This window comes from Syngnathus leptorhynchus, chromosome 5 (genome assembly GCF_054491065.1).
Source record: "Syngnathus leptorhynchus isolate UIUO chromosome 5, UIUO_Slep, whole genome shotgun sequence".
NCBI lineage: Eukaryota > Metazoa > Chordata > Actinopteri > Syngnathiformes > Syngnathidae > Syngnathus > Syngnathus leptorhynchus.
In genome coordinates, this window is record NC_141199.1 from 17,635,696 (window position 1) to 17,660,918 (window position 25,223).

A 25,223-nucleotide genomic window follows, 5' to 3' on the forward strand; every position below is an offset into this window, starting at 1 on the left:
CACACCTTTACAAAAATCTTCATTTATATAAATATTTATATTTATTTAAATGTAGTATTTAACTATCAATTGAAATAGATAAATAAATGAATAATTTCTAACAGCTTTCTACACGCCCAAAAAGTTTAAATCGGTTTAAAAAAAAAACTAATCGGCAAAAGATAACGATCAAGTATATAGACAGATTGAATATTTTGTATATGCCACATGCTGCGGCAAATGGAAAAAACAAACAAACAATGGAGGCAGCGGGGAGGGGGGGGGGCGCAGCAGCGTCGGGCGGGCCTGGGAATATTTGGAGGAAACAAATATAAATGTCACATTAAATGGAAACAAAATAGCAACAGCGCAAACAGCAACAAATGTGACACGCACAAAGACGAGTCGGGGAAAGCAATATCGGCCAGAAATGTCAGACGTCTCGCTGCAAAGTTCCCAAGGCAGGAGAAAGAAACTGGAGTTCAGAACATCCTCGCCATGCTATTGATTTATTTCATTTGATTTTTGACACAGATACAATTTGCCCGCGTGAACAAGCGTGAGGGAACAAACAAAGGACTACGAATGGGCCGCTATAAAAACTTGATTCATTTTGATTCTAGTCGAAGACAATAGAAGACGCTGAATGTTGCCATTTTTGTCTGTTTGCTGCCTAAACGGGCAGCGGCGGGACCAGCGCATTGTTTTTTGGAGTCGCCATGCCGTGATGTCATTCACGTGGGCGGCGGCCAAACAAAGTGAAGAAAATCCTTTTTCTTCCCGGAGCCGACTTGTGACACGTCGTGTCGTCGAGCGGGGCTCAAACTAGCAACGCTACCATAGCGAGGCGCCCGTTTGGAACCCTCCAGCCTTGTCAGTTTGCGCGTCGCGTCGCAGCCGATTAGCGCCGACAAACATCTGTTGGACGTCGCCGCGGCTAAGAAATGCGCACTGCTCGGGCCTGCCGGATAATTATTTTCTATCCAACATTTCAAATGACTTTCATTGATAGAATGATTCCAAAAAGAAATCCACGGTGGGCAATTTAGTCAGCAAACAAGCCAGTCATCCGACTAAAAGCTCATTTTCCAAACATTCCATTCATGGCTTCACCCGACTCTTGGCAAACATGGAACGACGTAGAAGCTAGCGAGCGAGTTTCCACAGCAACCCGTTTAGGCAGCGAGAGCATTATTTTTTTTTCTCTCTTTCCCTTGCACAAATTGCAAGTGTGTACGCGAGTGGGCGGACGCCAGCCTACGCCGTGTCATCTCCCACACGTCCTTCTCACCCTTGTAAACACTCTCTTCCTGCTTTCCCCTCGGCCGCTCTCGTCCCATCACCTCACGCCAACACGCCCCCCCCCCCGCCCCCCTCATGGTCGCCTCCCGGTATTACGCCCTAGTTGTGTAGCGCAACGAGACTCCATGACAGACGATGCATGCCCGCCCGCCTCTTAATAGCGCCTGCCTTCTTTAATCCGCCTTGCACACGGCTATTTAAAGACGTTTTTTTTTTCCCAAAGCGCTGGCGGCCGATGCGTGTACTCGGTGTTGCAGTATTTGTGTGTTTGCCTTGCGCAGCGGTCAGTTGATGACACAGCCATGTCCAATTGTCTCCGTTCAGACACTCGGACAAAGCCACACTGAAACTCACCGTTGCAAAACAGTCAAGGTCACGACGGCTTCCGCTTCCTTTGGGATTGAAGCGGCTGGGCGGGCGGGCCTTTAAACGGGACGCTCGCCGTATAGCGCTAACGGATTAGCCGCTCGCGAGCAGTCGGCACCGGCAGTGGCGCTCCGGCCTGCTTTTGATTGTTTTGCAAAATCAAGAGTCCAATCGAATGAAATTGTTGTTCATTTTTCTGCATCCCGTTGTCAGCCGCCCGTTTAGGCAACAGACCGATTAGCTCTTCATTCGTGAATTGGGCTCCATTCATTGGACACCACCCGCGTTGTGTCGCAGCGCTAATTACGTGGCTCTTTTGCTGTTTACGTCCGGTTTGGATTTCTTCTGCAGCCCGTTCAGGCAGTGGACGAATAATGTATTCCTTTCTTGCATTTTGGATATGCTTCCATCGCTTGATAGCCGCGTGAGACCAAGCCGATGCTATTTGCTAAACAATGGCTTAAGCGGGTCGCGGAGCTGCTCGCTCCTACCCTCCCTTCTGCCGCAGCATTTCGTGAGCGGGTCAGCGTCCGATCCAACCCTGGAGACAGTTTCCACTTGCGTTCCATTTCCCCCGTTGGCCTTTCTTTTCTTTTCTTTTCTTGTTTTTCTTCTGCCCTCAGCTGGACTGTCACGGCACTCGTGCGGCGCTATGCTAAAGGCGTTTTGTTCCTCGGCACATTGTTGGAAATTCTCCCAGTGCTTTTCCATATGGTACGTTTGCGGTTTGAGTTCGACAACACGAATGTGACAATCGTCCTGCCACCATTTCATCATCTGATTTTGATCAGCCGCAATGTTGACCGTGTAATATTTCAGAAGCGCATGTAGGACACGCGCGCGCGGCGTGACGCTCGGAACCGGGCGGCCTGTCCCCGAGCGCCTCGACGGGGGGTGGTGGTGGGGGGGGAAACGCATTTGCCTTCTAACCTGTTTTGACGGGCGCCGGTCCTACGCGGGGAATCCAAATCAAGACAAATCTTTACACGGCCCCGAAATCCGATAAACGTCCAAGAGACGTCCGGACTACGCAGACGGCGCGATTAATTTCCATTTGCGGCGATGTCTGAGCGGCTTTACAGACACCAAAGAGAAAAAAGAAAATTGTGTTATTAGTCAAGCCGGTTTTTCTCATTTCCAATACGGCCAACACGCGACTCGCATGTCATGTGACCAGTCCAAGTTATCGATTATCGAGTTGTTTTTTCTACAGTATAAGACGGTATTAATATGACATATTTATAATATATAAAATATAATATCAATAATAAATAATACTAATTAATGATAAATAAATACATAATATGACATATTCAAAATATGTAAATGTATCATAATATAAACATATATATTATCATATATACATAAATGGACTCGTAGGAAGGCAGACTTTCCAACTCGATGGCGAAACAAACGTGCAGAATGCGATCGATTTGTTCAATCAATTGCATGGCCGCTCAAGCACGTTAACAAGAAAAGGGTCCAAAAAGTTGTCCAAGTCCCGCTGCCATAATTGGTGTGCGGGCGGACAAAGGAAAGAATTCTCCTGGGCAACTCACGCTCGATTGTCTCCACATCTGGCCGTACCCGACGTTAGCCACTCCGGGGAGGCCGAGCTACGGTCACCTCAAAATCAGACGCTACACTCCGGCTCTCGTCATGAAATATGAGGCCGTGTCGTTACCTGCGTTGCTTCCGTCGGGAACTAGGAAATGAGAAGAATTGGAGGGAAACTCAATTTAAATCGGTACGTGATAGCGGTATCGGGGATACGCTTAGCATATGTGCTAAGAGTATCTTGGGGGGCGGGGCGGGGGCCTCGGGGGCCGACCCTGTTCCGAGGTAGATGTGGGTCACTCCCCGTTGCTCTCTCCTGCTCCTCCAGATGTTTGTTTGCTTGATGGCCACGCGCAGATGTGCGGCCATATCGTTGTTGTCGAGGAGCCCTGTGAGCCTTTGGTTGCCATGGCGGCCAAAGAGAGCAGCAGTCGATGCTGGATGAAGTTTTGCTGTACAGAAAATGGAATCGGATCTCAAGCGGGTCGTTATGAAAGCAGCCGAGATGTTCAATGGGATGGAAATATGCTACAACCAAAGCGCAGCCATAAATAAATCATGTCAAGATGGGATGATACGGCAACTTTATTATTTGAGTCATGATTCAAATGGACCTATTAATTGCTTGTCGCAATTTTTGTTTTGCCAGAGATTGGAATCGCCATCCGCCTAATCACAAGCAAAACAAAACACGAGAGGCGCAAACGCGTCGACACGTTTGTGGTTAACATCATGCAAATTAGAGCTCCATAAACGTAAATAAGGTGCGCAATTAAATCGAACGTAAATGCGCCGCATTAGAGGTTCATACATTAAAAATGATGTCAATATCTTTTATGCCTTTTGTTGCCATGGCTGCAGAGAAGATGGCCCAAGTGCACGCAAACATTCTTTTGCTGCGTGTGTGCGTGGGCGCGTGCGCGGCGCTAAACACACATTAGTACCGCCACCAGAATGGCGGCGGCTGCTTTGTCGGCGTTTGCACTAAAAGTAGAAGTTGACGTACACGTGTCATCCTTCACCTTTGTGTGTGTGTGTGTCGAGCTCCACTTTTTGTGACAACGGTGAAGCGTTAGCATAGTGCGGTTCACAAGCAAACATCTTGCTTATCGGACCCGAGATTTTTTGTATTCTTATTTTCCAAAACCTCGTTGTCTTCAACATAAGAGGGGCAAAGACCGTGATTCAATTAAAATGTTCTGCATCGTGCAGAACTGCAAACATCCTGCTCGCGGAGCTAATGCTAACGGTGTCACGTCCTCGTACCTACGTCCAAAATGATCACTTTTTAGGAGAGCCCCAAAACCATTAGCACACATGTAGATCGACCTTTTTGTGTAGATTTGTGAACAAATGTCAAATTAACCAAATTGCAGCATCGTAGCCATGTGCTAATGAGAAGCTAGCATAAAACAAAGACTGTTTGGCCATTTTCCTCTCTTTTTTTCATTGGGTGGGGGCGGCGTCCTTTCACGACCTGGCCTTTAAACCAGCAGCGGTGAAAGTACTTTTGTCCACAAAACATTTTGGCGCAGGTGCCTCTGCCGCCGTGGCACAAATCCAATTGACGCTTGGCCCATCTTCAGAGAGCACCTGGCCGTCTTGAACTCAACAGAGCGTTTCAAAACGTGACAGGGTCGCTACCCCCATCTTGTCGCAAAGACTCACGACACGCGGCTGGACAGCACAGGTTCAAAAACCACCAATATTTACATCCGTTGAAATGTGTCCACCGTTGTGGAACGTGTATTGACGGGCAAATGTGTGCCTTCAATCTGGCAGCGCCATGTCCTTGCCTGTCAGACATTTTGGTGACCTTAGAGCAGCTAAAAACGGGTTGAAGTTGTGGCGCAACAGAAATGTGTGCGCTGGATCCCGTCTTTTCTCATTCCCAAGTATGACAACAGCCTGCGTCGGACCCTCTGAATCATGTAGAAGTTGATTTTGTGTTTTATTTATAGAATATTATACAGAATATTATTTCATATTTATTATTATAAATGATGACGTTACTATTATCGTCTTGAATCTATCCAAATGGCTGCGTTCCCTCCCACAATGGCGCAAGCACCCGTTTTTGAGTGCAAATTCCAAAAGAAAGACAATTCCACCGAGTTAGAGCGTGCCGTGCACTAGACTTGTGATGCTCACGAAAATATGGCTTACGGTGTTGAATTTTGTTTTAGAGTCGTGTCAAAAAATAATCGTCAAAATAATTGAGCGATAAATAAGCAGCTTGAAGCGAGCATGTTTTGCCCTCATTTGGGGAAGTGTGAAAATGTGGCACTTCACAAAAGACCCTTTTTCATACGTTTAAACGTGTTTTAGTAAGTTTAAACGTGTCGAAAGAGTGTAGGAGGGTTAAAAAAACCAACAACATTTCTTTTTGTATTTAAAGGCCGCTGGTGTGAAAGTGTGCTTTCAAGCGTCTGCGGACGGACACAAGGCCGCGCGAACTAAATCAATAAATCAGGCGAGTTTTGGGGGATTAAAGCGGCAACAAAGGAGCCATTTTGCCGCCGCTTACACTCGCCTCGTCTTCGTCTTGTAAATATTTCAATTGTGGACCCTCGCAACGGGCAGCCTTTGTTCCATCTCGTCGGCGTGATCATGCACAGCATCTTGTTAGCTATTGTGTTTTCCTGTCATATTTGTCATAACATGCCGATATTCTCACTTTGATATTGTTCATAAATGTGTCTTTTGCGGAAGAGCCTGTAACATAAGAAATGCATGACAAAGTGAAGCACACATAAAAGCTGCACGGCGGGGCAAGTTTGCGGTCGGAGTTTGCGAGGTGATGCCCGTCCGCCCGCCCGCTTTCTGGCGAGTCCAATCTCTCTCAGTTCGGCGCTGCCGCGTGGGACTGGGCCGCCAACGCCGCTGCCGCCGCCGCCGCTTCTGCTGTATAAATAAAACTCTGCCAGCCAATGGGAGAGCGGAACGGGAGGGGGGAGAGGGGGGGGGCGTCCACACGGGAGAAAAAAGTAGGAGAGGGAGGACGGAGTTGATCGCATCGAGATGAGCTGCAGAGAATGATTGCACCATATTTGGTAACTGCTGAGAAGATGAGAGGGAACAAGTGCGATGGATGCAAAGAGCAACGCTTCAAACTGTGCGTGCGCGCGCGCGTGCGCGGTGCTCGTATGACACCATCCGCGTTAGTCACCCACCACCCGCCATGATTAATAGCGTTGAAGCTAGCGCCGGTCCGGGATCAGCACGACCAGCAAACATCCTACATGATGTTTATTTAAGTAACATCAGCGCTGGGGTGGGGATGGGGGGGGCGAAATCAATAGGCCTTTACAAAGTCATCCTCATCGTTCTGAGTTTGAACAATTAATGGCATATCTCGCTGCCTCCTGTCACAATTTCATGTGATCACAAGCTTGCAAAATTGTTAGCTTTTGGGGTTCTCCTAAAAATTTGGTGGCTGCTCGGGGGTGGAGCATGGCCGCCACCATTGGTCACTTTCAACTCAAGTTTCATCAATCGAGACAAGTTGGTGATAAAGATGTGGACCTCACTGGGGACTTTGCATGTAACCTCCAAAAAGTCCTGGAAATCATCCTGTCACGGCCGGTTAAACTCATTCATTTCCAGTCCAGTCATCGTCGGCTTGCTCCTTGGCGCTGACTCAAGCCTCTCAGGTCCTCCCAAAAGTCCGCTCTCAAGTGGTCAGGTGACACGCTCCAGTGGCGTCGCCGCTCCATTGAATTAGCCACTTCATGATTTGGGGGCGAGTTCACACGCACCATTTGCTGACCAGAGGTGGAGGCCTTTTATCGCCTTGTTAAAAAGCGTAAAAGCAAATTGAATTGGCGTTTTATGACCCGCTCCTGACATGTTTACGTCTTTGTGATGTCATCGGGAGCTTTTGAGGGCGTCGTCGTGGCAACGCGCGCGGTATTGGAATTGAAGTGAGAAGGGAAAGATTTTCCTTGTGGTGGTCAGCCGTTGGTTGACAATTCCACCAGGACGGAAGCTGCCACTTAGCTAGTACGTCTGCCCCCCGCCCCCCTCCTTCTTTTTGGGGGCAGCATCAAAAAGGCCAAAGAGGGACAAGAGATGGCTGGTCATGACATCATTGCTTTTAGAGCGGCGGCGGCGACGGGCGGGCGGGCGGGCGAGCGGGCGGGCGAGCGAGCGAGCGAGCGAGCGAGCGGCCCTCGGGCCAGCCAGCCAGCCAGCCAGCCAGCCAGCGCCCAATCGGCTTGCCACACTCTAGTGTACTGCCCTCCCACTGAATTATTCAGCGTGCTCCTGATGGAGAGACTCTGACTGCACTGCACTCTTGTGTGTGTGTAGGCGGGGGGGGGGGGGGGCGCATTTGTCTGCACATACGATTTGAGAATAAAAGAAGGACAATAAAAGTGAGTGAGTGAGCGAGCGAGCGAGTGACTGGGTGAGTGACTGAGTGACCGTGACCCAGTGCGTGAGTGACTGAGTGAATGAGTAAAATAAAGAGCGATTGTGTGAGTCGCTGCATAATACACGCGAGTGTGTGCGCATTTCTCTGAAAAGGAAGCAAAGACAAGTGGTCTTCATGTGCACGGAAGGAGGAGATGACGCTCCAGTTTCTCCCGACCGACGGTGAATCATCTCTTTCGGCCCATCTCGGCACGACGTGCGCGTTAAGTGTTTTAAGCAGCACGGAGCGAGCCGGAGGAGTGTTATCCTCTGTGCTTTTCAGGACAAGTGCATGCCCGATATAGCAATCGCTCACAATCGCTTTGTGTGGGTTAGCTCTCCGCCATCCGGACGGTTTGGTTCTTTTTTTTTTTTTGTGATCGGCGTGCACAGAAGCGCATGCCGCCGAGCCCGGCTTGGTCTACTTTGTTGCAGGAAAGTGAAAGTGAGCGAGTGAGTGGGTAGCGAGGGCCTCGCACAGATTGATGAGAGGCAAAAAATGATGTGATGGAAGCGTGGAGTGCAGTGAATTGCCTCTTGTTAGCATGAAGCTCATGCTACTCCACCCAAAAGTGGCACTTCTGGCTTTTCCTTTCCCTGGCCTGCCATCGTCCACCGTGTCCATATCAAACATCTCATTTCAATGTATTCGCGTTGCCGTCTCTGTTCTGTAAAATAGAAGCTTTGCAAAAATTACTGACAAAATGAATGAATGAACATTTTTTTTGGGGTGGGGGGGTGGATTTTCTGAGGTCTGAAAAGTTCCGCTAAAGTCTGATGGGATTGTCTCAAGTCTGTTGGGATGTGCTGGAGGTTTTCTAAAGTGCCAGAAGATTTTTGTGAGATTGTTTTCATGAGATTTGTTGACATGTCTTGTAAGATATTCACCAGGTTTTCTGAAGTCTCATAAGATTTGTGGGAGATTGGTGAGATTCACTCAGATCTTGCAAGATTTCCAGAGTCTGGCAAGATTCGTTTTGGTCTCATGAGAATTTCACCAGATTTGCTGAAGTCCCGCATGATTATTTTTTTCTGAAATGGTGACTTGCCATGATTTTGTCATGCATCATAAGATTTTTACTACTATCTTATGAGCTTGTATCATTTTTGACATTTGACACAAAAGTTGGTGTTCTTTTTCCAAATGGAGACAGTGCAAGTGACATCATCAGCTCGTGTGTGTATGTGTGTTATGTTGTGGCTAATAGGGCGTAGTAGGTGATGGCAGCCATAGCCCATTATCTCTGCTCTGCTGTCTAATAGCCACTGGCTTTCAGCATCTGGCATCAAGCAACACACACACGTTGAAGCCACCCCCACACATGAAAGGGCCAAAAGTGTTTTTGCGCATATGTGTGCGGGCGGGTGCTCCTTTTTTACCGCCGGGAATGGCCAGCCAGCTTTTAATTAGTGCGGGAAATAGATTCACTTATCTGCTCTTTGACACATGGGCCTCGCTCTCACCACACGCGCACACACGCACACACGCACGGCTACATCCACACCTGCGTACGCCGGTCCATACCGGACGACGTCGGCCATCCATCAGCAGCGTCGCGCAATCCGTGTGTGCAGAAGAAATAAATGCGCTGCCTTCTGTGGGCTGAGCATCGATTAGCCACGGAAACGCCGGCTGTTGCGCGGACAGAGCCTCGACGGCCGAGCGGAATGCACAAGCGAAAAGATGGGATGAGGATCTGCTGGAATCTCATGAGATTTGCAAAATATTTTGGATGTCGAGTTGTTGAGATCTGATCAAGCCTTTTAAGATGTGCGAATTGCTGGAGATATGCTCAAGTCTGACGGGAGTCTCGCAGCCGTGTTTATGAAATCGCAAGAGATTTTCTCCAGTCCGGCGAGATGACCCAAGGTCATCGAGCTTTGCTGAAGAAATGCCAGCTGCCATTTAGCACAGTATTGCCAACTTTGCTGAGAAATGCTGGCGCCAAAGCCAGCTGAGATTTTCCGCCTGTTGCTGCAAATGTGTGTGTTTGGCAAAGTGTGCGCAAAGAGTTAGAATAAGGCTTACACAAAAGCTACTAAGGCTTATGTATAATGAGCAAATCCGCCTTTAGCGAGCGCCGTTTATTTTTCTCTGGCTCACCCTCGCTGTGTGTGCACAATTAGCGATTTGGCTAAAACCTCCTCATGGTCTTGTTGCCGCCGTTTTCTCCCGGAATGAATCCTGCTCTCAGGCGGCGGCGGCGGCATTTCGTAATTGCGCAAATGACTGCGCTCGCCTTTTCAAAACAAAACAAAACAAAAAGGCGCAACTGCTGTCTCCGTTTAATCTTGTTCAAAATACCCCAAATTGATTCCCGGGATGGAATATCAGTTTGAAATGGACGTTTGCGCCGATGTGGGTGTGAACACAGCCGATTTGATGGACAGGTATTCCTGTCAGTCTGGAACCTGCGCCACATGTCCGTCCGTCCGCTCATTGGCTGACTCACAGCCAGCCTGCTGGCGTTTTTACATCAGGCCTGGAGTTGCTGCATTCCAACGGAGTCATCATCAGTGGGCAGTGAGTGAAACAGAGTGGGATCCTTCTTTTTTTTCCCTGCTATAAATATCCAACTGGCACTTCTCTGATTCTGCCGGAGGAGAGGCCAAGTAGGGGGCGGTGGGGGTTCCCGAGACGGAGGGTCCACGCCGTCCATTATCTCCCGCGCGGGGCCACAAGATGACATTAGCATCACTTTCTCTTCCAAGTGCCATAAGTCAAACGCTTATTATGACTCACGCGCGCTGGCTCGCTGGCTCCGTCGGCACACATCTCATTTTTATCTGCGCCAATCGAGCCTCGCTCGAGTTAGACGGCAAGTCTTGACAAGCGAGTCGCAAAGATTTGAAGGACCTGACCCATATTGCTCTTTAGCGGCTCAAATGCTAACACGGGCGCTATGCTAATATCACCATCGCAGAACCGAGCGCTAAAGCCAGTTGAAGCGGATTTTCGATCGCGGTGTCAGGGATGATTTCAAATGCTAACGTGCTAACGATTGGTATGCCAGCTCGTGTGATTTTGGAGTGGTTTGGGAAAGAAAACGAAAATCACCCCGCAAAGTAGGCAAGGGGACTGGCGGCGTGACAGCCAGGAAATATATACCAGTCGGGTATGATGGATGGGAGCAACTTGTCTGCGCTCAGGTTTTTCCCGGCGACGTTGTGGCTCGCTTAACGGAGGGAAATGTTTTTCACCGAGGTGGCGCCTAGATGTATTTTGCCCTCGTGGCTTGTTTGAATTCCACCAAGTCTTGCTGAGTGAAGACCTCAACGATCCCCGTTGCGTCTCAGATGTTTAGTTGATGTCTGGCGTCTGACCCAATTTCGCCAAATGTTGAAGTCAAACATCAATGAGTGCATTCACTGCCAACCCAGTGAATATCTTTGACATGTATAGCCGTCAGTGGCACTGAATGAGTTGATCAATGACTGTCAGGCACTTTTCTTCTGGCGTGTGACGTCAATGCTACGCTAGCAGTCTCTTAAATAGTACAGTAGTCCAGAGGCTCAAAGAGCCAACGAGTGTTAAATAGTAAAGACGTCGGGGAGCCCCCGAGCTGCTACATGCTATAGCGCTAACATATATCTGAAGTGGCGTGAAAACGTTTCTTTTTTTTTTTTGCGACACTAATCGGCTGGCTGATTTGAATGTCAAGAATAAAACTCCACATATTGGAGCTGAGCTTTTATTGGCATGGGTTCAAATCCAGTGCGGGGAGACGAAAATCGTGTCCCGAAATTCATGGACCTGACTCTGCTGTCTTTAGCGCACGATTGAATTTTTATATTGTAAATAAGGACAGAATTGAAAAAGAAATTGTTTTGTTTTTTGGCATAATCTTCCTTTTCCAGACTGTTGCACCCCCACCTCCCTTTTTGTCAGCGCTAATTCTTTGTTAGCCTAAGAATTTCAAAGAACATCTGCGAGCCGTTTAGGGAGAATTAGCGAGGCAACGGAAAACACTCGTTTAACCGGGTGCTCTTGTTTTCCAAGATTAAGGAAAACGTCTCCCCAAAGCCTTTTAACATTTTTTGCGCCCCGACGTTGAGATAAGGAGCGGTCTGGCACCCTCGCGGAGACTTTCCAGCTAGCGCCGCACACTTAGCGGGCTACGAAAGCGCACGCGAGGTTTGCGTTGACGCCGCTTGGCTTCGCGGCATGGTCGTTGTTTATCTCGATGTCTGGGCCTGTCTGCTTTGTGACCCGTCAGCTCGTATTATTGTTGTTAGCACGCGTTTGGAAGCATTTACTCTCAAGCGGCGACATGGGAAAAAACATCCAATTAGCTTGAAAGCACATTGCCGTGTTCCAAAAACCAACTTGGATGTCTGTCGGTCACGACCGCATGCAAAATGACGTCTTGAGGTGTTTTTACTTTCACATCAAGTTCAACTGTTAAGCAGATTGTCAACAAACAAAAAAATCGCAGCCGTTTTAGAGAGACGAAATGCTAACTCATGCAAGCTAGCTAGAAGCTGCTACCACGCAAGGTTTTGAAATTCGGGGGAGATACAGCAGGCCAAAAAGATTCATTTGAGTTGTTAGTTAAACAATCAGCGAATAGCCATCGAGGATTTTTGCCAATGTAAACGTGTACGTCGGCATCATTTGTGTAAATGATGCATTTGAAAGCCATGTTTGTCCTTTGCGGTGCACGGCTGGGACCTCCAAGCGCTTGCGCACACACATGCAGCTGGCGTGTGATGCGGTACGCCACAATGAAATTTGACGTGAGCTCGCTCACACGTGTCGGCGCGAGTTTGCCGGGGGCCCGCAGAGCGAGCTAGCGAGCGCGCGCGCGATACGGCGTGGCCGCTCTATTATTCATGCCCTAAGCCCCGAACCATCGGCAGCGCTGGATTTGGAGGGCATTGAATTTGTATAATTCATGTAAGTTGTCATCAGTGAATCTCTAGATGTCTAATTGATGTACGTGAGCGAGCTCGCCAGCGTCTTGAGACGCCACTTAAGCGGAATGACGGCGTACATGTGATCCTTTGCGCCGGTGACGAACTGGTTTCTTTTTTCTCGTCCTCCCTTTGCACTTTCTTTCCTCCTTTGCGCTTCCTTTCCTGGCCTTGACGGACGTGTTCTTTCTTGTTCTTTTCCCGGGCCCTTCCTTCCCCCTCGTGTTAACTTTTTTCTTTTGTTTACCTTTCCATGACTACTCGTCTGCTGTCTTTGCTTCTTTTTTTCCATTTCGACGCTCCTGTCCTTTTCTTTCCTCTCTTCCCCTTTCTGTGCCCTCCTCTCTTCTTTCCTTCCCCTTCATTTTCAGCAGTGTCCTTTACTTTCCTCTCCTTCGAATGGATCCTGTTTTTCCATTTTCTTTCCTCATTGCCTCTCCTGTGTTTCCTTCCCTTTGTCATTCTCATCACTTCTTCACTTCTATCCGGCATTCCTTTTCTTCCTTTCCTTGTGTTCTTTTGACTTCCTGCATCTTTTTCTTTTTAAAAAAAAAAAATAATTTGCATGTCGTATGCTAAGTTGTTTGCTATATCTGTCCTAAAACCCGCTGTTACAAATACTGTATAGACACACTTAAAAAATCGTCTGAAAACGAGTGGCGCATCGTCCTCGGCCTCGCGTGTGCGTTCAAGGTTAAACGTGTGTGTGTGTGTGTGTGTTGTGCGCGCGCACCTCCAGACGAGCGCGTCATTGCTATCGGGACCCCCGAGCGACGATAAGCCTGTTGCCACGCAGGGATTGTTCTGCTCTCAACCCGAGTACAAAGTCTCACCTGCAGCGAGACACGCCGCATGCACGCACGCGCACAGATGCGGCGACAGAGATCTTTTTCAAGTCCAATTTCATCCTGGCTCTGCTCATACGTGACGAGAGGCTGTGGAAATCTCCGCAGGGCCGGCTGGCTGGCTGTGTTGCGCCTTCTACGAGGAAGGTTTGATGCGTGGATGGATGCACTTTTGCCTCCCCGCCGTGTCGCCTCTTCTTCAGCAGGTGTTTAGAAATGCAACCATGGGAGCTGAAAAAAAAAAAGAGAATCAAATCCAAAGAAAAAGCTAAAAGTCAGTTGAAAAAAAAAGAAACCTAGAAGAAAAAAAGTGCCGCGTCAGCTTTTTCCCCATCCAAATTTGGGCAGGATTGGGGTCGGCCAAAAGTTTCGGGCCAGCGTTTGGTCGCGTTACCCGTTCCCAAAGGAAGCTAAGTGGCCATCTTGTCTCCCCCTTCCTCTTGTCTCCCCTCAAGCTCTTATCTTGTACTTAGTGATTACACCGTTGAGAATGACATCGGCGCCGCTTTCACTCGCAATTAAATATATGAAGCTGAAAGGCGGAGAGGGTAAAAGGAAAAAAAAAATGCTGACTATCTCCTCTTCCTCCGTTCGCCTGTTTTTTTTCCCCCCCGCACTCTCCCGAAGGATGAGAAGTCGACGTTCTTCCAGTTTGGCGCCGCCCTGCAGCAGGAGGCCCTCCTCATGCTGGCCATCATGGAGGAGTACGACTGGCACGTCTTCTCCATCGTCACCTCCAAGTTCCCCGGCTACCAGGACTTCATCACCACCCTCAGGGTCACCGTCGACCACAGGTCAGCCCCCCCCCCTCTCCCCACACGGCCTCCTCGTGCCAGCCAAGGAGGCGGAGCCTATCATTCTTTGCTTCTTTCAGCTTTGTGCGCTGGGACCTCCAGAGCGTGGTGACTCTGGACGCGGTGGACGGAGACCCCAACTCCAAGTCTCACATCGCCCTGAAGAGGATCCAGAGTCCCGTCATCCTGCTGTACTGCTCAAAGGATGAGGCCGTGTAAGACGCCTTGACCAGCAGCGCCGCCAAGTTGAGGTGAAACTTGACGGTCCCGATTCTGCCCCCTCCCGACAGCTACATCCTGGAGGAGGCGCGCTCCTTGGGCCTGATCGGAGCCGGCTACATCTGGATCGTGTCCAGTCTCACCACGGGAAACCCAGACTTTACCCCCGAGGTACTTCAAAACGGCGGCACCCTGAGGTGGATGAAAACGAATGTATTCATCAGCTCCGGTTTGGAAGAAGTCGAAATGCTACGACACACTGTCAATTCTGGACAGTCACACAAAAAAACTAAAGGTGTAAACAGCCGCTCCTTACTTTTGAGCTAAAATGCAAACGGCACTCATCGCGCTTTCTTGCTCGCCCAGCTGAGCTACTATTAAATCCTCTGTCGCAAACACAAAACTTTGATAAATGTCATTTTTCTGCCAGAGCAGGGAGATCAATACCAGCTTGATGCCATCACCTAGCATAGCGACGCCAAAGACAACGCTAATTGGCATGATTTTCATCCCAATGATCGTGCCTTTCAAATGCTGTCCGCCTCCCGATAGGCCTTTCCCCTGGGCATGATCTCGGTGTCCTACGACGACTGGGAGTACCCGCTGGAGACGCGGGTGCGCGACGGCGTGGGCATCATCTCGTGGGCGGCCACCGCCATGCTGCGAGAGAAGAACGAGCTGCCCGAAGCGCAGGGCAGCTGTCACAGCACGCCGTCGGAGCGCAGCCCGGGCAAGCTGCCGCCCAGCGCCCTGCGCAGGTGCGTTTCCGCTCAGCTGGATTGGCGCTAAAGTTGACAAGCGTAGTCAAGTAGCAAAGCCCTTTTACCGCTGCGGCTGCTGAAAAATGGAAAGCAACATGGCTGCCGTGTTCAACAAATGACAAACATTTAGTTTTGTGTCCTAAGAATAACTCAAAGGTTGAGAGTGGCAGCGTTTCGCCGCCATCAACAAGGTTGTGTCATTTTTACCGCCTGGTTGCCGGCGCCGCATAAACGGGCTGCTGAAGAAAGTCGACATGAAAGAAACAAGGTGGCGCTTGGTGTGGCGTGCGTGTGCGCTATCTTCGCATGACTGGACGCGTCCTCGGGATTAAAGCGGCTTTGTTCTCCTTCTTGCTCGGCTCCGTGGGTGGCGGAGGAATAAAAAGATGTGTGTGTGTGTGTGTGTGTGCGTTTTCCGTGATGAGCTTACAGCAAGATGATGTCGCTGGTGTACTTGTCTTGCAAAGGTGGGCAGAGACCTATTCACCACTCTGCATCAGGAAACGCAATCGAGATCCCGCCTAAATGAGATGCCAACGGCAAACTGTAATTGTCACCAAAAAAAAAAAAGAATTGACGATTTGGACGGGCTAGCGAGCGCACCAAACTGTTTCCTTTGCGTTGAATTGGTTTCTTCCCAGCAGCCCGTTTAGGCAGCACTAGTAAGATGACACAAGAATAGCAACACCGCGGTCTCGCTCCGCTACGTCTTGAAGCTCCGTTATTGATTTGAGTCAGGCTCGCTAAACAGGCTGCAAGGAAACCCGATGACCCGAGTTAGCACGCCCGCAGCCCGTTTTGGCCACAAGGCACCGATACAGATCAAAGCTAGTGACTCCATGGCACAAGGTCATATTGCCGCCTGCTGAATTATGAGTGGCTGGCTCGGGACTGGATGGTCCCGCCTGATGCCATGCCCGCCGCCTCCCCTATTAGCACCTGCTAGCAAATCTATCAAAGCGCATTTCAATATCGCCGCCGCTGACAGCTTGATCTGAAATTACTCCGTCGCCGTCGCCGCCACATCATTCATCTTGCTAACTTATTATGTTGAATTTGCATATTTGTCACAACAACTGAATGACTATTATCCGGAAACAGCTTTTTTTTTTTTCTTCTTCTTTGGGTCGAGCGCCGGCGTCCATTTAAACCTTTTTTTTTTTCGTCATTTAATGGAGTCGCTGGAGAGTACAAAAGTCCAAAGTTGAAGCACTTTTGTTTTATCCCACCAGAAAGCTGTTCCCTAAAATGGCCCGTTTGACTATTTATACTTTTTGAAATACTTTAAAAGCAGAGTACACAGCGGGAGTGAACCATGCCAGAACGGGCTGCCGAGTGACTGAGTGAGTGTGTGAGTGTGTGTGTGTGGCTCGTAGAGTAAGACCGAGCGAGGCTGCGACTCAGCAAAATTCTGAAATTGCCTGTTTTTTTACTTGCGATTATTTCCAGCAGCCCGTTTAGGCAGCGCCGCCGGTCACTCGGAAATACGGCCAGTCAATTGTGATGCAGTGAATTGAGGCTCATACGTCAAGCCGATATTTGGGCTCCCCGCAGACACATGATGCACGTGTGGAACGACGGCAGGGATTTGTCCTTCACGCCCGACGGCTACCAGGCCAACCCTAAGCTGGTGGTCATTGTCCTGAACAGCGAGAGGACGTGGGAGAAGGTACAAAGCGGACAAAGTTGGATGATCTCCGCTGTTGATCTCAAAGTTTGTTTGTTTGTTTTTTCCTCAGATGGGTCGCTGGGAGAACGGCACGCTTTCGCTGATGTTCCCCGTGTGGCCGCGCTACAACTCGCACGGCGACGAGGACGCCGACGAGAACCACCTGTCCATCGTCACGCTGGAGGAGAAGCCCTTTGTCATCGTGGACAACGTGGACATCCTCACCGGGACGTGCATGAGGAACTCGGTGCCCTGCCGCAAACACGTCAAAGAGTAAGTAAGGACAGTCCACATTTTCAAATGTTTTTGGGAGTCGCGGTAGGCTAACCAATTCTTTTTGCCAGGCTAACAATTAGCGGTGTATCTATGAGTTATGAGCACCCAATTTGTAATGTGCCTCTGTGGGCGGGCATAGCGTGGTCCTCGGATGAGCGTTCCAACTCGACTTCAGCGTGCAAAGTGGGTCAAGGATGCTAACGAGACGTTTGGCTATTTCTTGCGCAAAACTTGTGAATAAATCAAGGGCCGCTTTCTTTTCTCACGGGGCACTTCCCCAACTTTGCCGGTGTCCCATTTGGCGCGCTGCCACTTTTACCGCCTTCGGAAATTCTCCTGGCGACGCGGCTTCCTGTTAGCCACCTCTTTGTCTGTATTTTCTTTGTATTCACATCAAAATGTAAATGAAAAGAATTTATTTAAAAAAAAATAGATAGGTAGATAAATATAAATCACTGAATTCCGGCTCCATCGTGTCGTGTTTGGCATAAGCCACCCCGAATCGGTTGCCTTTGACGTGCAGCCATCGCGTTTGCGAAAGGTGACGGAGTCATTCGCACGAGACAAAACTGTCACATCAAATACGTCCGAAGCCATTTGAACATGTCTGAGCGAGTCTCAGGTGCGCACGTTGTGTATACATTATCCCGGCCCAGCTGAGGCTTCCGTGTCCATTATGTACACACACACACACACACACACACACACACACACACACACACACACACACACACACAGTCCCTGGGGTAGATGCGCATCTGTCCATGATGTTGACGTGCGTGCGCGTGCGTGCGTGTGCGTGTGCGCAGCAACAGCACGTCGGGGGGCTCGTACATCAAGCAGTGCTGTAAGGGCTTCTGCATCGACATCCTCAAGAAGATCGCCCGCAATGTCAAGTTCACCTACGACCTCTACCTGGTCACCAACGGCAAGCACGGCAAGAAAATCAACAACGTGTGGAACGGCATGGTGGGAGAGGTAGGAGCTAACGACCGCCCAATAAAAATCATTTCAAATCGAACCCAATTGGCGCCGGAACAGCGTCCCCATCACGCAACTTCCCTCTCGAGCGCCAGCCTCACCCGAGAAAGTAAACGAACAACACAGCGCTGGAGGAGATGGCGCCGGCGTGTGCGTGTGTGTCACGATACCTTGGCTCGGCGGCAAAGATGACAACTGCCATTTCTTCTCGTCGCTCTGAAAATGCCCTCAAACGCTGGCTGACATTCATGCTGATGTTTCACTTTGCTCTACTGGGCAGAGAGAGCGAGAGTGAGCGCTCCTTTCCTCTAGCGCATAGTTGTCAAACCCGCGGCCCGGGGGCCAAATCTGGCCCGCCGTGTCATCCTATATGGCCCGCGTGATCAAATCATGTCAACTCCAATGATTCTTGCTCAAATCTCTACCATCAGTTTTTATTTTAATGTTGAGATTTTTGATGACTTTTTTTTATAATTGATTTTCAATTTCTTTCTTCATTTTTTTATCCTTTCTATTAAATAACTGAAGAAAATATTTAATATAAAATACAGCCCTCTGAAGGACCCCTGCTATTAGCGTGCCGTGCTAACTCCCCCCCCCCCCTCGGTTAAGGTCGTTGACTGACACATGGAGCCACTTATGTCGATGTAAAAATGTGTCAAAATGCTAGGTGGGAACATTTGCTATTTGATGCTCCACGTGCGTCCACCAGGTGGTGTACAAGAAAGCCGCCATGGCCGTGGGCTCTCTGACCATCAACGAGGAGAGGTCGGAGGTCATCGATTTCTCGGTGCCCTTCGTGGAGACGGGCATCAGCGTCATGGTGTCGCGCAGCAACGGCACCGTCTCGCCGTCGGCCTTCCTCGGTAAGTCCGTCTTCGCAGCGGGGCCGCGTCACCGAGTTAGCATTTAGCGCCCGATCCGATTCGTCGACTCCTTTTTCCCCTTCCTCCGCTTTTTGGACGGTGGTTTAGCTTTGTTGCTAACCAGCGTCGTTTCCGCGCGCAACGTCTTTGGGCGTGCTGACCTGACCCGAGCGCTCGCTCAGGTCCACTTTGTCGTCCTCGTCGGCCGGAGTCATAAGAAAAGTGCCAATTCCTTGAAAGCCCTCCTCCAACCAAGCAACCAACCAAGTGTTCCTCCTCTTGTTGGCTCAGAGCCCTTCAGCGCGTCTGTTTGGGTGATGATGTTTGTGATGCTGCTCATCGTCACGGCCATCGCTGTCTTCCTTTTCGAGTTTGTCTCTCCGCTGGGCTTCAATCGCAACTTGGCCCAAGGCAAAGGTGCATACACACACACACACACACATAAATCAAAAGAGCCGAGGCATCTAAGCATCCTTCTTGGCTCCCCCAGCAGCGGCGCTATTATTAAACAGATTTTTATTGAATGAACAGTTGAGGAAAAATAGTTGACGGTTGGTAGAATATTTAGGAATAATGATTTCATTTTTTTTCTTCATAAATGTCTTAAAATCATTAAATGGCTCCCCCAGACCCCCACGGCCCGTCGTTCACCATCGGCAAGGCCATCTGGCTGCTGTGGGGTCTGGTCTTCAACAACTCGGTGCCGGTGCAGAACCCCAAAGGCACCACCAGCAAGTTCATCGTGTCCGTGTGGGCTTTTTTCGCCGTCATCTTCTTGGCCTCCTACACGGCCAACCTGGCCGCCTTCATGATCCAGGAGGAGTTTGTAGACCAGGTCACCGGCCTCTCTGACAAAAAGGTAGGGAGGAGCATTGCATTGCTCTGATTTGTGAATTGATTTCTTTATTATGTATGATATTTTTATGATACTATATATTATATCATTATCTGTTGTTTTATACGTGGTTTATTCATTTGTCTTTATTATTATTTTTTGTACTATATAATATTTATATTATGTATTTTTATTGATTTGATACATTATATATTGATCATATTTATTGTTAATTATGTATTTGTTTTTTTTTTTCAGTTCCAGCTATTTCAGTCTTTGACAATTTATGCATGGAAGGAAAAAAAAAAAAAAGAATGTTGTATTGTAACCTTAATTGGATTGAAGAAAAGATCCAGTCCATTTTCTCGCTCGGACTGTATCTCTTCCTCACTTGGCGGCTTTTGTCCGGTCCCGGTCCAGTTTCAGAGCCCCTACTCGTATTCGCCGCCCTTCCGCTTCGGCACGGTTCCCAACGGCAGCACGGAGCGCAACATCCGCAAGAACTACCCGGACATGCACCAGTACATGACCAAGTACCACCAGACGGGAGTGCAGGATGCCCTGGTCAGCCTCAAGACCGGGTAAGCCTCTTTTCAAGTTGCCAGCTTCTATCGGGCTTGATGTTTTCTGTTTGCGTTTGGCAGCAAGCTGGACGCCTTCATCTACGACGCGGCCGTGCTCAACTACATGGCGGGCCGAGACGACGGCTGCAAGCTGGTGACCATCGGCAGCGGCTACATCTTCGCCACCACCGGCTACGGCATCGCTCTGCAGAAGGGCTCCTACTGGAAGAGACTGGTGGACCTGGCCATCCTCGGCATCATCGGCGACGGTGCCTATTTCAATTCCCTTTTTGGGGTTGGCTCAGCGCTCCGGTTTTTCCTCTTTGGCGCCTTCTTGCGCTCATTTCATTATTCATCTCCATTTTGCCGTTCACGCTGCATCTTTGAGCCGCTGGACTTGCTTTTATTTAATTTTTTTATTTCTTACCTGCCACTGTTTTTTCCTCAAATCTGCTGAAGTCATTCTTTTATTTTCTCTACCACAGTTTTTTCCTGAAATCTTTTTTTTAGTCACTTTTTATTTAGTTTTTCATTTTGACCTTTTTTTTTACTCCCTGTGAATTCCATTTATTTATTATTTACTATTTATTATTTATTTATTTATTTATTTATTTTGCCCCTTTTTTTACTCCCTGTGAATTTCTTTTATCTGCTGAATTCATTCCTTTTTTTTTTTTTTATCTCTTCCCTGCCACTGTGACTTTTTATTATTTTTTTGACTTTTTTTTGACTCCCTGTGAATGAATTCCTTTTATCTGCTGAAATCCTTTTGGACCTCCTTTCTTCTTTTCTCTCCTCAACGCCCTTCATTTTCAAATCTCCTCTCCACCTCGGTTTTCTATTTACTTCTCCTCTCCTCTCAATCTCTCTTTTTGGGCGACTCAGGCGAAATGGAGGAGCTGGAGGCGCAGTGGCTGACGGGCATCTGCCACAACGAGAAGAACGAGGTGATGTCCAGCCAGCTGGACGTCGACAACATGGCGGGCGTCTTCTACATGCTGGCCACGGCCATGGGCCTGTCCATCCTCACCTTTGTCTCCGAGCATCTCTTCTACTGGCGTCTGCGTTACTGCTTCACCGGCGTCTGCTCGGGACGGCCCGGCCTGCTCTTCACCATCAGCAGGGTGAGCGAGGAACCAAATTCAAAAACGTGTTCCCGGCTTTCAGGCGGAGCGCTCGTGGTTTCAAAATAGGCCTTTAACTTGGCATTTCAAAGTAGGACATGTACTACTTGGTTTTTTTTTTTTTTTTTCAAAGAAATGGGTGCAGTCGCTCACACGCATGAATGACCGAGTCGAGAGTGTTCAATATTCAAGTGTTGTGCGTGAAGGTTAAGTGTCTGGTGGAGGAACATCTTGCACTCAAAAGCGTCATACGCTGACATCATCGCCTCAATTAAACCCTGAGAGAGTCCCCAAAAAGTCTGTCCTGTTTTTTTTTGTTTTTTACCGTCTGCCTCCTCCTCCTCTCCTCTCACCCCTCCCCTCTCCGTCCTCCAAGGGCATCTGGAGCTGCATCCACGGCGTTCACATCGACATGAAGAAAAAGGCACCCGAGCTAGACTTCAGCCCTCAGGCCAACATGCTGCACCTGCTCAAGTCGGCCAAGTCCATCGCCATGTCGTCGCCTAAGCGCAACACGGTGCTGGTGCAGCCCAGCATCCTCGACGTCATGACCGGAAAAGGTCTCGGCCGGGGGTTCCCAGTCCGGCTTTGGGTTTCTCGCTGACGTTTCCTTTCAAGGGCATTCCGGGTGGCGGCCTCGGAGGCGGTCTCCGCACGCATCCGCGCTCACCGCCTGCCTCTCCTCGTTTCCTAGGTAACTCGCTGCACGGCCTGGCTCCGAAGGTCCCCGGTCTCTATAGCAACGCCGGCGGTCCTCAGGCCTTCCTGTCGCTGTCGGGGCGCCACAAGAACCTACTGAACAACGCGGCGGCCTTCCCGGCCCAGCAGAAGGCGCCCGCCCATCAGGCCAGCCCCACAAACAAGCCCCAGCTGTCCGTGGCCAACGACGACAACGGCCGCCCGGGAGCAGCGCCGCCGTCTAAGCCCCGCGCCCTTTGGAAGAAAAGCGTGGAGACTCTGAAGACGCAGCCCGGCGGGGCGGCTCCCCCCGCGCCGACGCCAGCCGTGCCCCCGGCCATGAAGAACCAGCGCTATCTCCCCGAAGAGCCGCCGCCTCCTCCCCGCTCGGACATCTCCGAGTGCTCCAGTCGCCCGGCGTCCCACAAAGACTCCGACTCGGTCGCGACGAGGGGCGCTTTCAAATCTGTGAACCAGTTGAGGAAGCGGGCGGGCGGCGGCGGCGGCGGCTCCAAAATCTTCTCCATCGACTCAGACCAGGCCAGCCTGCAGTCGGCGCCGCCCTACCAGCGCGACAGCCAAGGGGGCAGCGACGAGCAGCCGTACCCGCCCGACGGCACGTACTCGCACAAGGGGGACGCGCCGGTCCTGCAGTTGAGCGCCACCTTGCTGCACCACAGCCACAGCGCCGAGGCCGACCTGCACTCCATGAAGGACAAGAAGTACAGCACCTACACGCACAGCAGGTGCGAAGCACCAAAGACGCGCATCAAAATCACTCGCTCGGAAATCTCACCGTCAGTCAGTCAGTCAGTCAGTCAGTCAGTCAGTCAGTCAGTGAGTGAGTGAGTGAGTGAGTGAGTGAGTATATATAAAGTCTGAACTCGCAAACGCTAGCCAGCGTCTAGCTCAGGTTTCCTCTAAGCCCCGCCCCCTTGTCTCGAGGCTAGCGCCTTCTCTTTGGCCGTCTGTCTTGTCTCTCTCTGTCTGTCTCTGTCTCTCGGCGTAAATCTCGTTGGCCTCGGTCCCGGAGCGCCATTTAAGCCGTACGTTGTCCGTCTGCGGCTTTGGCCTTCCTTTCCCGTTCCAAAGGATTGTCTTTCTTTCCTTCTCCCAGCAGCGCAAAAGACAAGTCGAGCGGATCCTTCGAGGCCCCCGGGTCGGCCGTGGGCTCTCAGGGCGTGCGTCCGGGCCACTGCCGCTCCTGCCTGACCAAACTGAGCGGCTACTCGGGTCTGTACACGGTGCGCCCCCCGCAGGCCCGCTGCGACGCCTGCGCCCACCTGGGCAACCTGTACGACATCCGCGAGGACCACCTGAACTACTCCAACGCTCCTGATATGTTTGCCCACTTCCTGCCCCAGAGCCAGCTGGGGATGGTGGGCGAGGGCGACGACCTGGTCAGCCACTTTGAGCCGGCGCCCTGCTCGCCGTCCGCCTTGACGGCCGCCTCCTCGCCCGCGGCGCAGCACTTGCAGCTGAGTCGCCAGCACTCGTACGAGAACGTGCTTCCGGACGGCGCGGCTCTGGACGAGGGCGCCTACGCCAACGTGCTGACCATGCGCTCCGAGCGCCCCTTCAGCGGCCGCAGTCCGCCCTCGCCGTCTCCCTCGCACCAGCGCGCCTCGGACCTGCCCCCGCCCCGTCGTTCCAAGAGCCTGTTCCCGGACCGGCCCTCGCAGAACCCCTTCCTCCAGTCGGGCACGGCGCAGCGAGAGTCGGCCGGCCACGCGCACGGCGCCGGGCAGACGGCGGGCCGAGCGCTCTACAAGCAGCAGCAGCAGCAGCAGCAGCGCCCGCCGCTCTCGCTCACTCTGGGCAACCACGGAGGCCACCACACCAATCACCACATGGACCCGCAGATGTTTTACCCCATACAAGAGCCCCCAATGGTGGCCTACATGGTGCCGCCCGCCGCCGCCGCCGCCGCTCAGACCATGAGCTACGTGACGGCGCCGCGAGCTTCCAGTGCCGGCGGCAACCGGCCCCGCCTGTATCGCCGCATGCCCAGTATTGAGTCTGACGTGTGAGACTGGCCGCTTCACACACACACACACACACACACACACGCAGGATTTCTGGAACATCGCCCCCCCCCCGCCCTCCTCACCAGCCTTCCAAGGGGACAAACCAACCCTCCAGCACTCCCAGAGTAATTGAACCTACTCAGTTGGGGGCTGCTGTGTGTTCCAGGGTCTCGCCGCCGCCCCGACACACACACACACACACACACACACACACACACACTGGGAAAGACTGTTTGACAATGTTGATGTCAGCCAATTGAACATTCCAAACCAAATCAATAATTTTATGGGTGAAAAAAAAAAAATGCTCTCAGGATGAGGCGTAGTCCAAGAAGACTTGAGATGGACACACACACACACACAAATATATATATATATAAATATATATATAGCATTTAGCATTCTAGCTTCCTCTCTTAGCTCCTAGCCTTCAGGTCACACACTTGCATGCTTCCTTAACAACCCTGCGTGACACACACACACACACACACACACACACGCGTATGCAGGGTCATATATGGGCACACACACACACACACGCACGCAAGTGCACACTGAGTGTGGGTGGGTGTGTGTGCGTGGGTGTGTTGTTGCGGTGAGCTAGCCTAGCCTTTGTGCACTTTGTACATTTTCTAACCTGCCACCAAACACAAACCAAAAACAAACACTTTTTGATACTCACACAGTTGGCAGTTTTTTTTTTCTTTCTTTTCTTTTCTTGTCTTTTTGGCTACGGCGGCAAGTATAAGCTCACGAGTAGAGTATTCGAATCCATATTCCTTTTTCGCGGCTTTATTCGTGCGAGCGTGCCTCGGCCGGCCTGGTCGTGCTATAAGATTAGCCGTGGTTTCAAAAGTTGCTGGTTTTTTTTTTTTTTTTTTTTACTTGAGTCTCTATGGAAGGTCCCAGAAGATGAACCCACACATACGTCTGAGAGAAAAATATAGGAATAAATAACACTGTGTCAGAGACCAGCATCACGTGGGTTGTTCACCCACACACACACACGCACACACAAGCTGTGTCCCAATTGGGGGTCTAACTGTCTGAACTC

General features: G+C 50.4%; 1 protein-coding gene across 2 annotated transcripts in view; it reads left to right on the top strand.

Moving 5' to 3' along the window:
- The window catches only part of grin2ab (glutamate receptor, ionotropic, N-methyl D-aspartate 2A, b), a 38,202-nt gene extending 14,030 nt beyond the window's left edge, over window positions 1-24,172 (top strand). Inside the window, exons 5-20 of one of the 2 annotated variants that reach the window (XM_085911796.1) lie at window positions 14,004-14,170; window positions 14,251-14,385; window positions 14,461-14,560; window positions 14,942-15,147; window positions 16,705-16,819; window positions 16,890-17,092; window positions 17,905-18,073; window positions 18,789-18,942; window positions 19,234-19,359; window positions 19,572-19,801; window positions 20,198-20,358; window positions 20,422-20,609; window positions 21,226-21,464; window positions 21,841-22,024; window positions 22,159-22,888; window positions 23,260-24,172. In XM_085911796.1, coding sequence (XP_085767922.1) covers window positions 14,004-14,170; window positions 14,251-14,385; window positions 14,461-14,560; window positions 14,942-15,147; window positions 16,705-16,819; window positions 16,890-17,092; window positions 17,905-18,073; window positions 18,789-18,942; window positions 19,234-19,359; window positions 19,572-19,801; window positions 20,198-20,358; window positions 20,422-20,609; window positions 21,226-21,464; window positions 21,841-22,024; window positions 22,159-22,888; window positions 23,260-24,172 — 4,020 coding nt within the window. The remainder of the gene's footprint in view (window positions 1-14,003; window positions 14,171-14,250; window positions 14,386-14,460; window positions 14,561-14,941; window positions 15,148-16,704; window positions 16,820-16,889; window positions 17,093-17,904; window positions 18,074-18,788; window positions 18,943-19,233; window positions 19,360-19,571; window positions 19,802-20,197; window positions 20,359-20,421; window positions 20,610-21,225; window positions 21,465-21,840; window positions 22,025-22,158; window positions 22,889-23,259) is intronic. The other variant, XM_085911798.1, reaches the window with a different exon arrangement.
- Window positions 24,173-25,223: the final 1,051 nt, after the last annotated feature.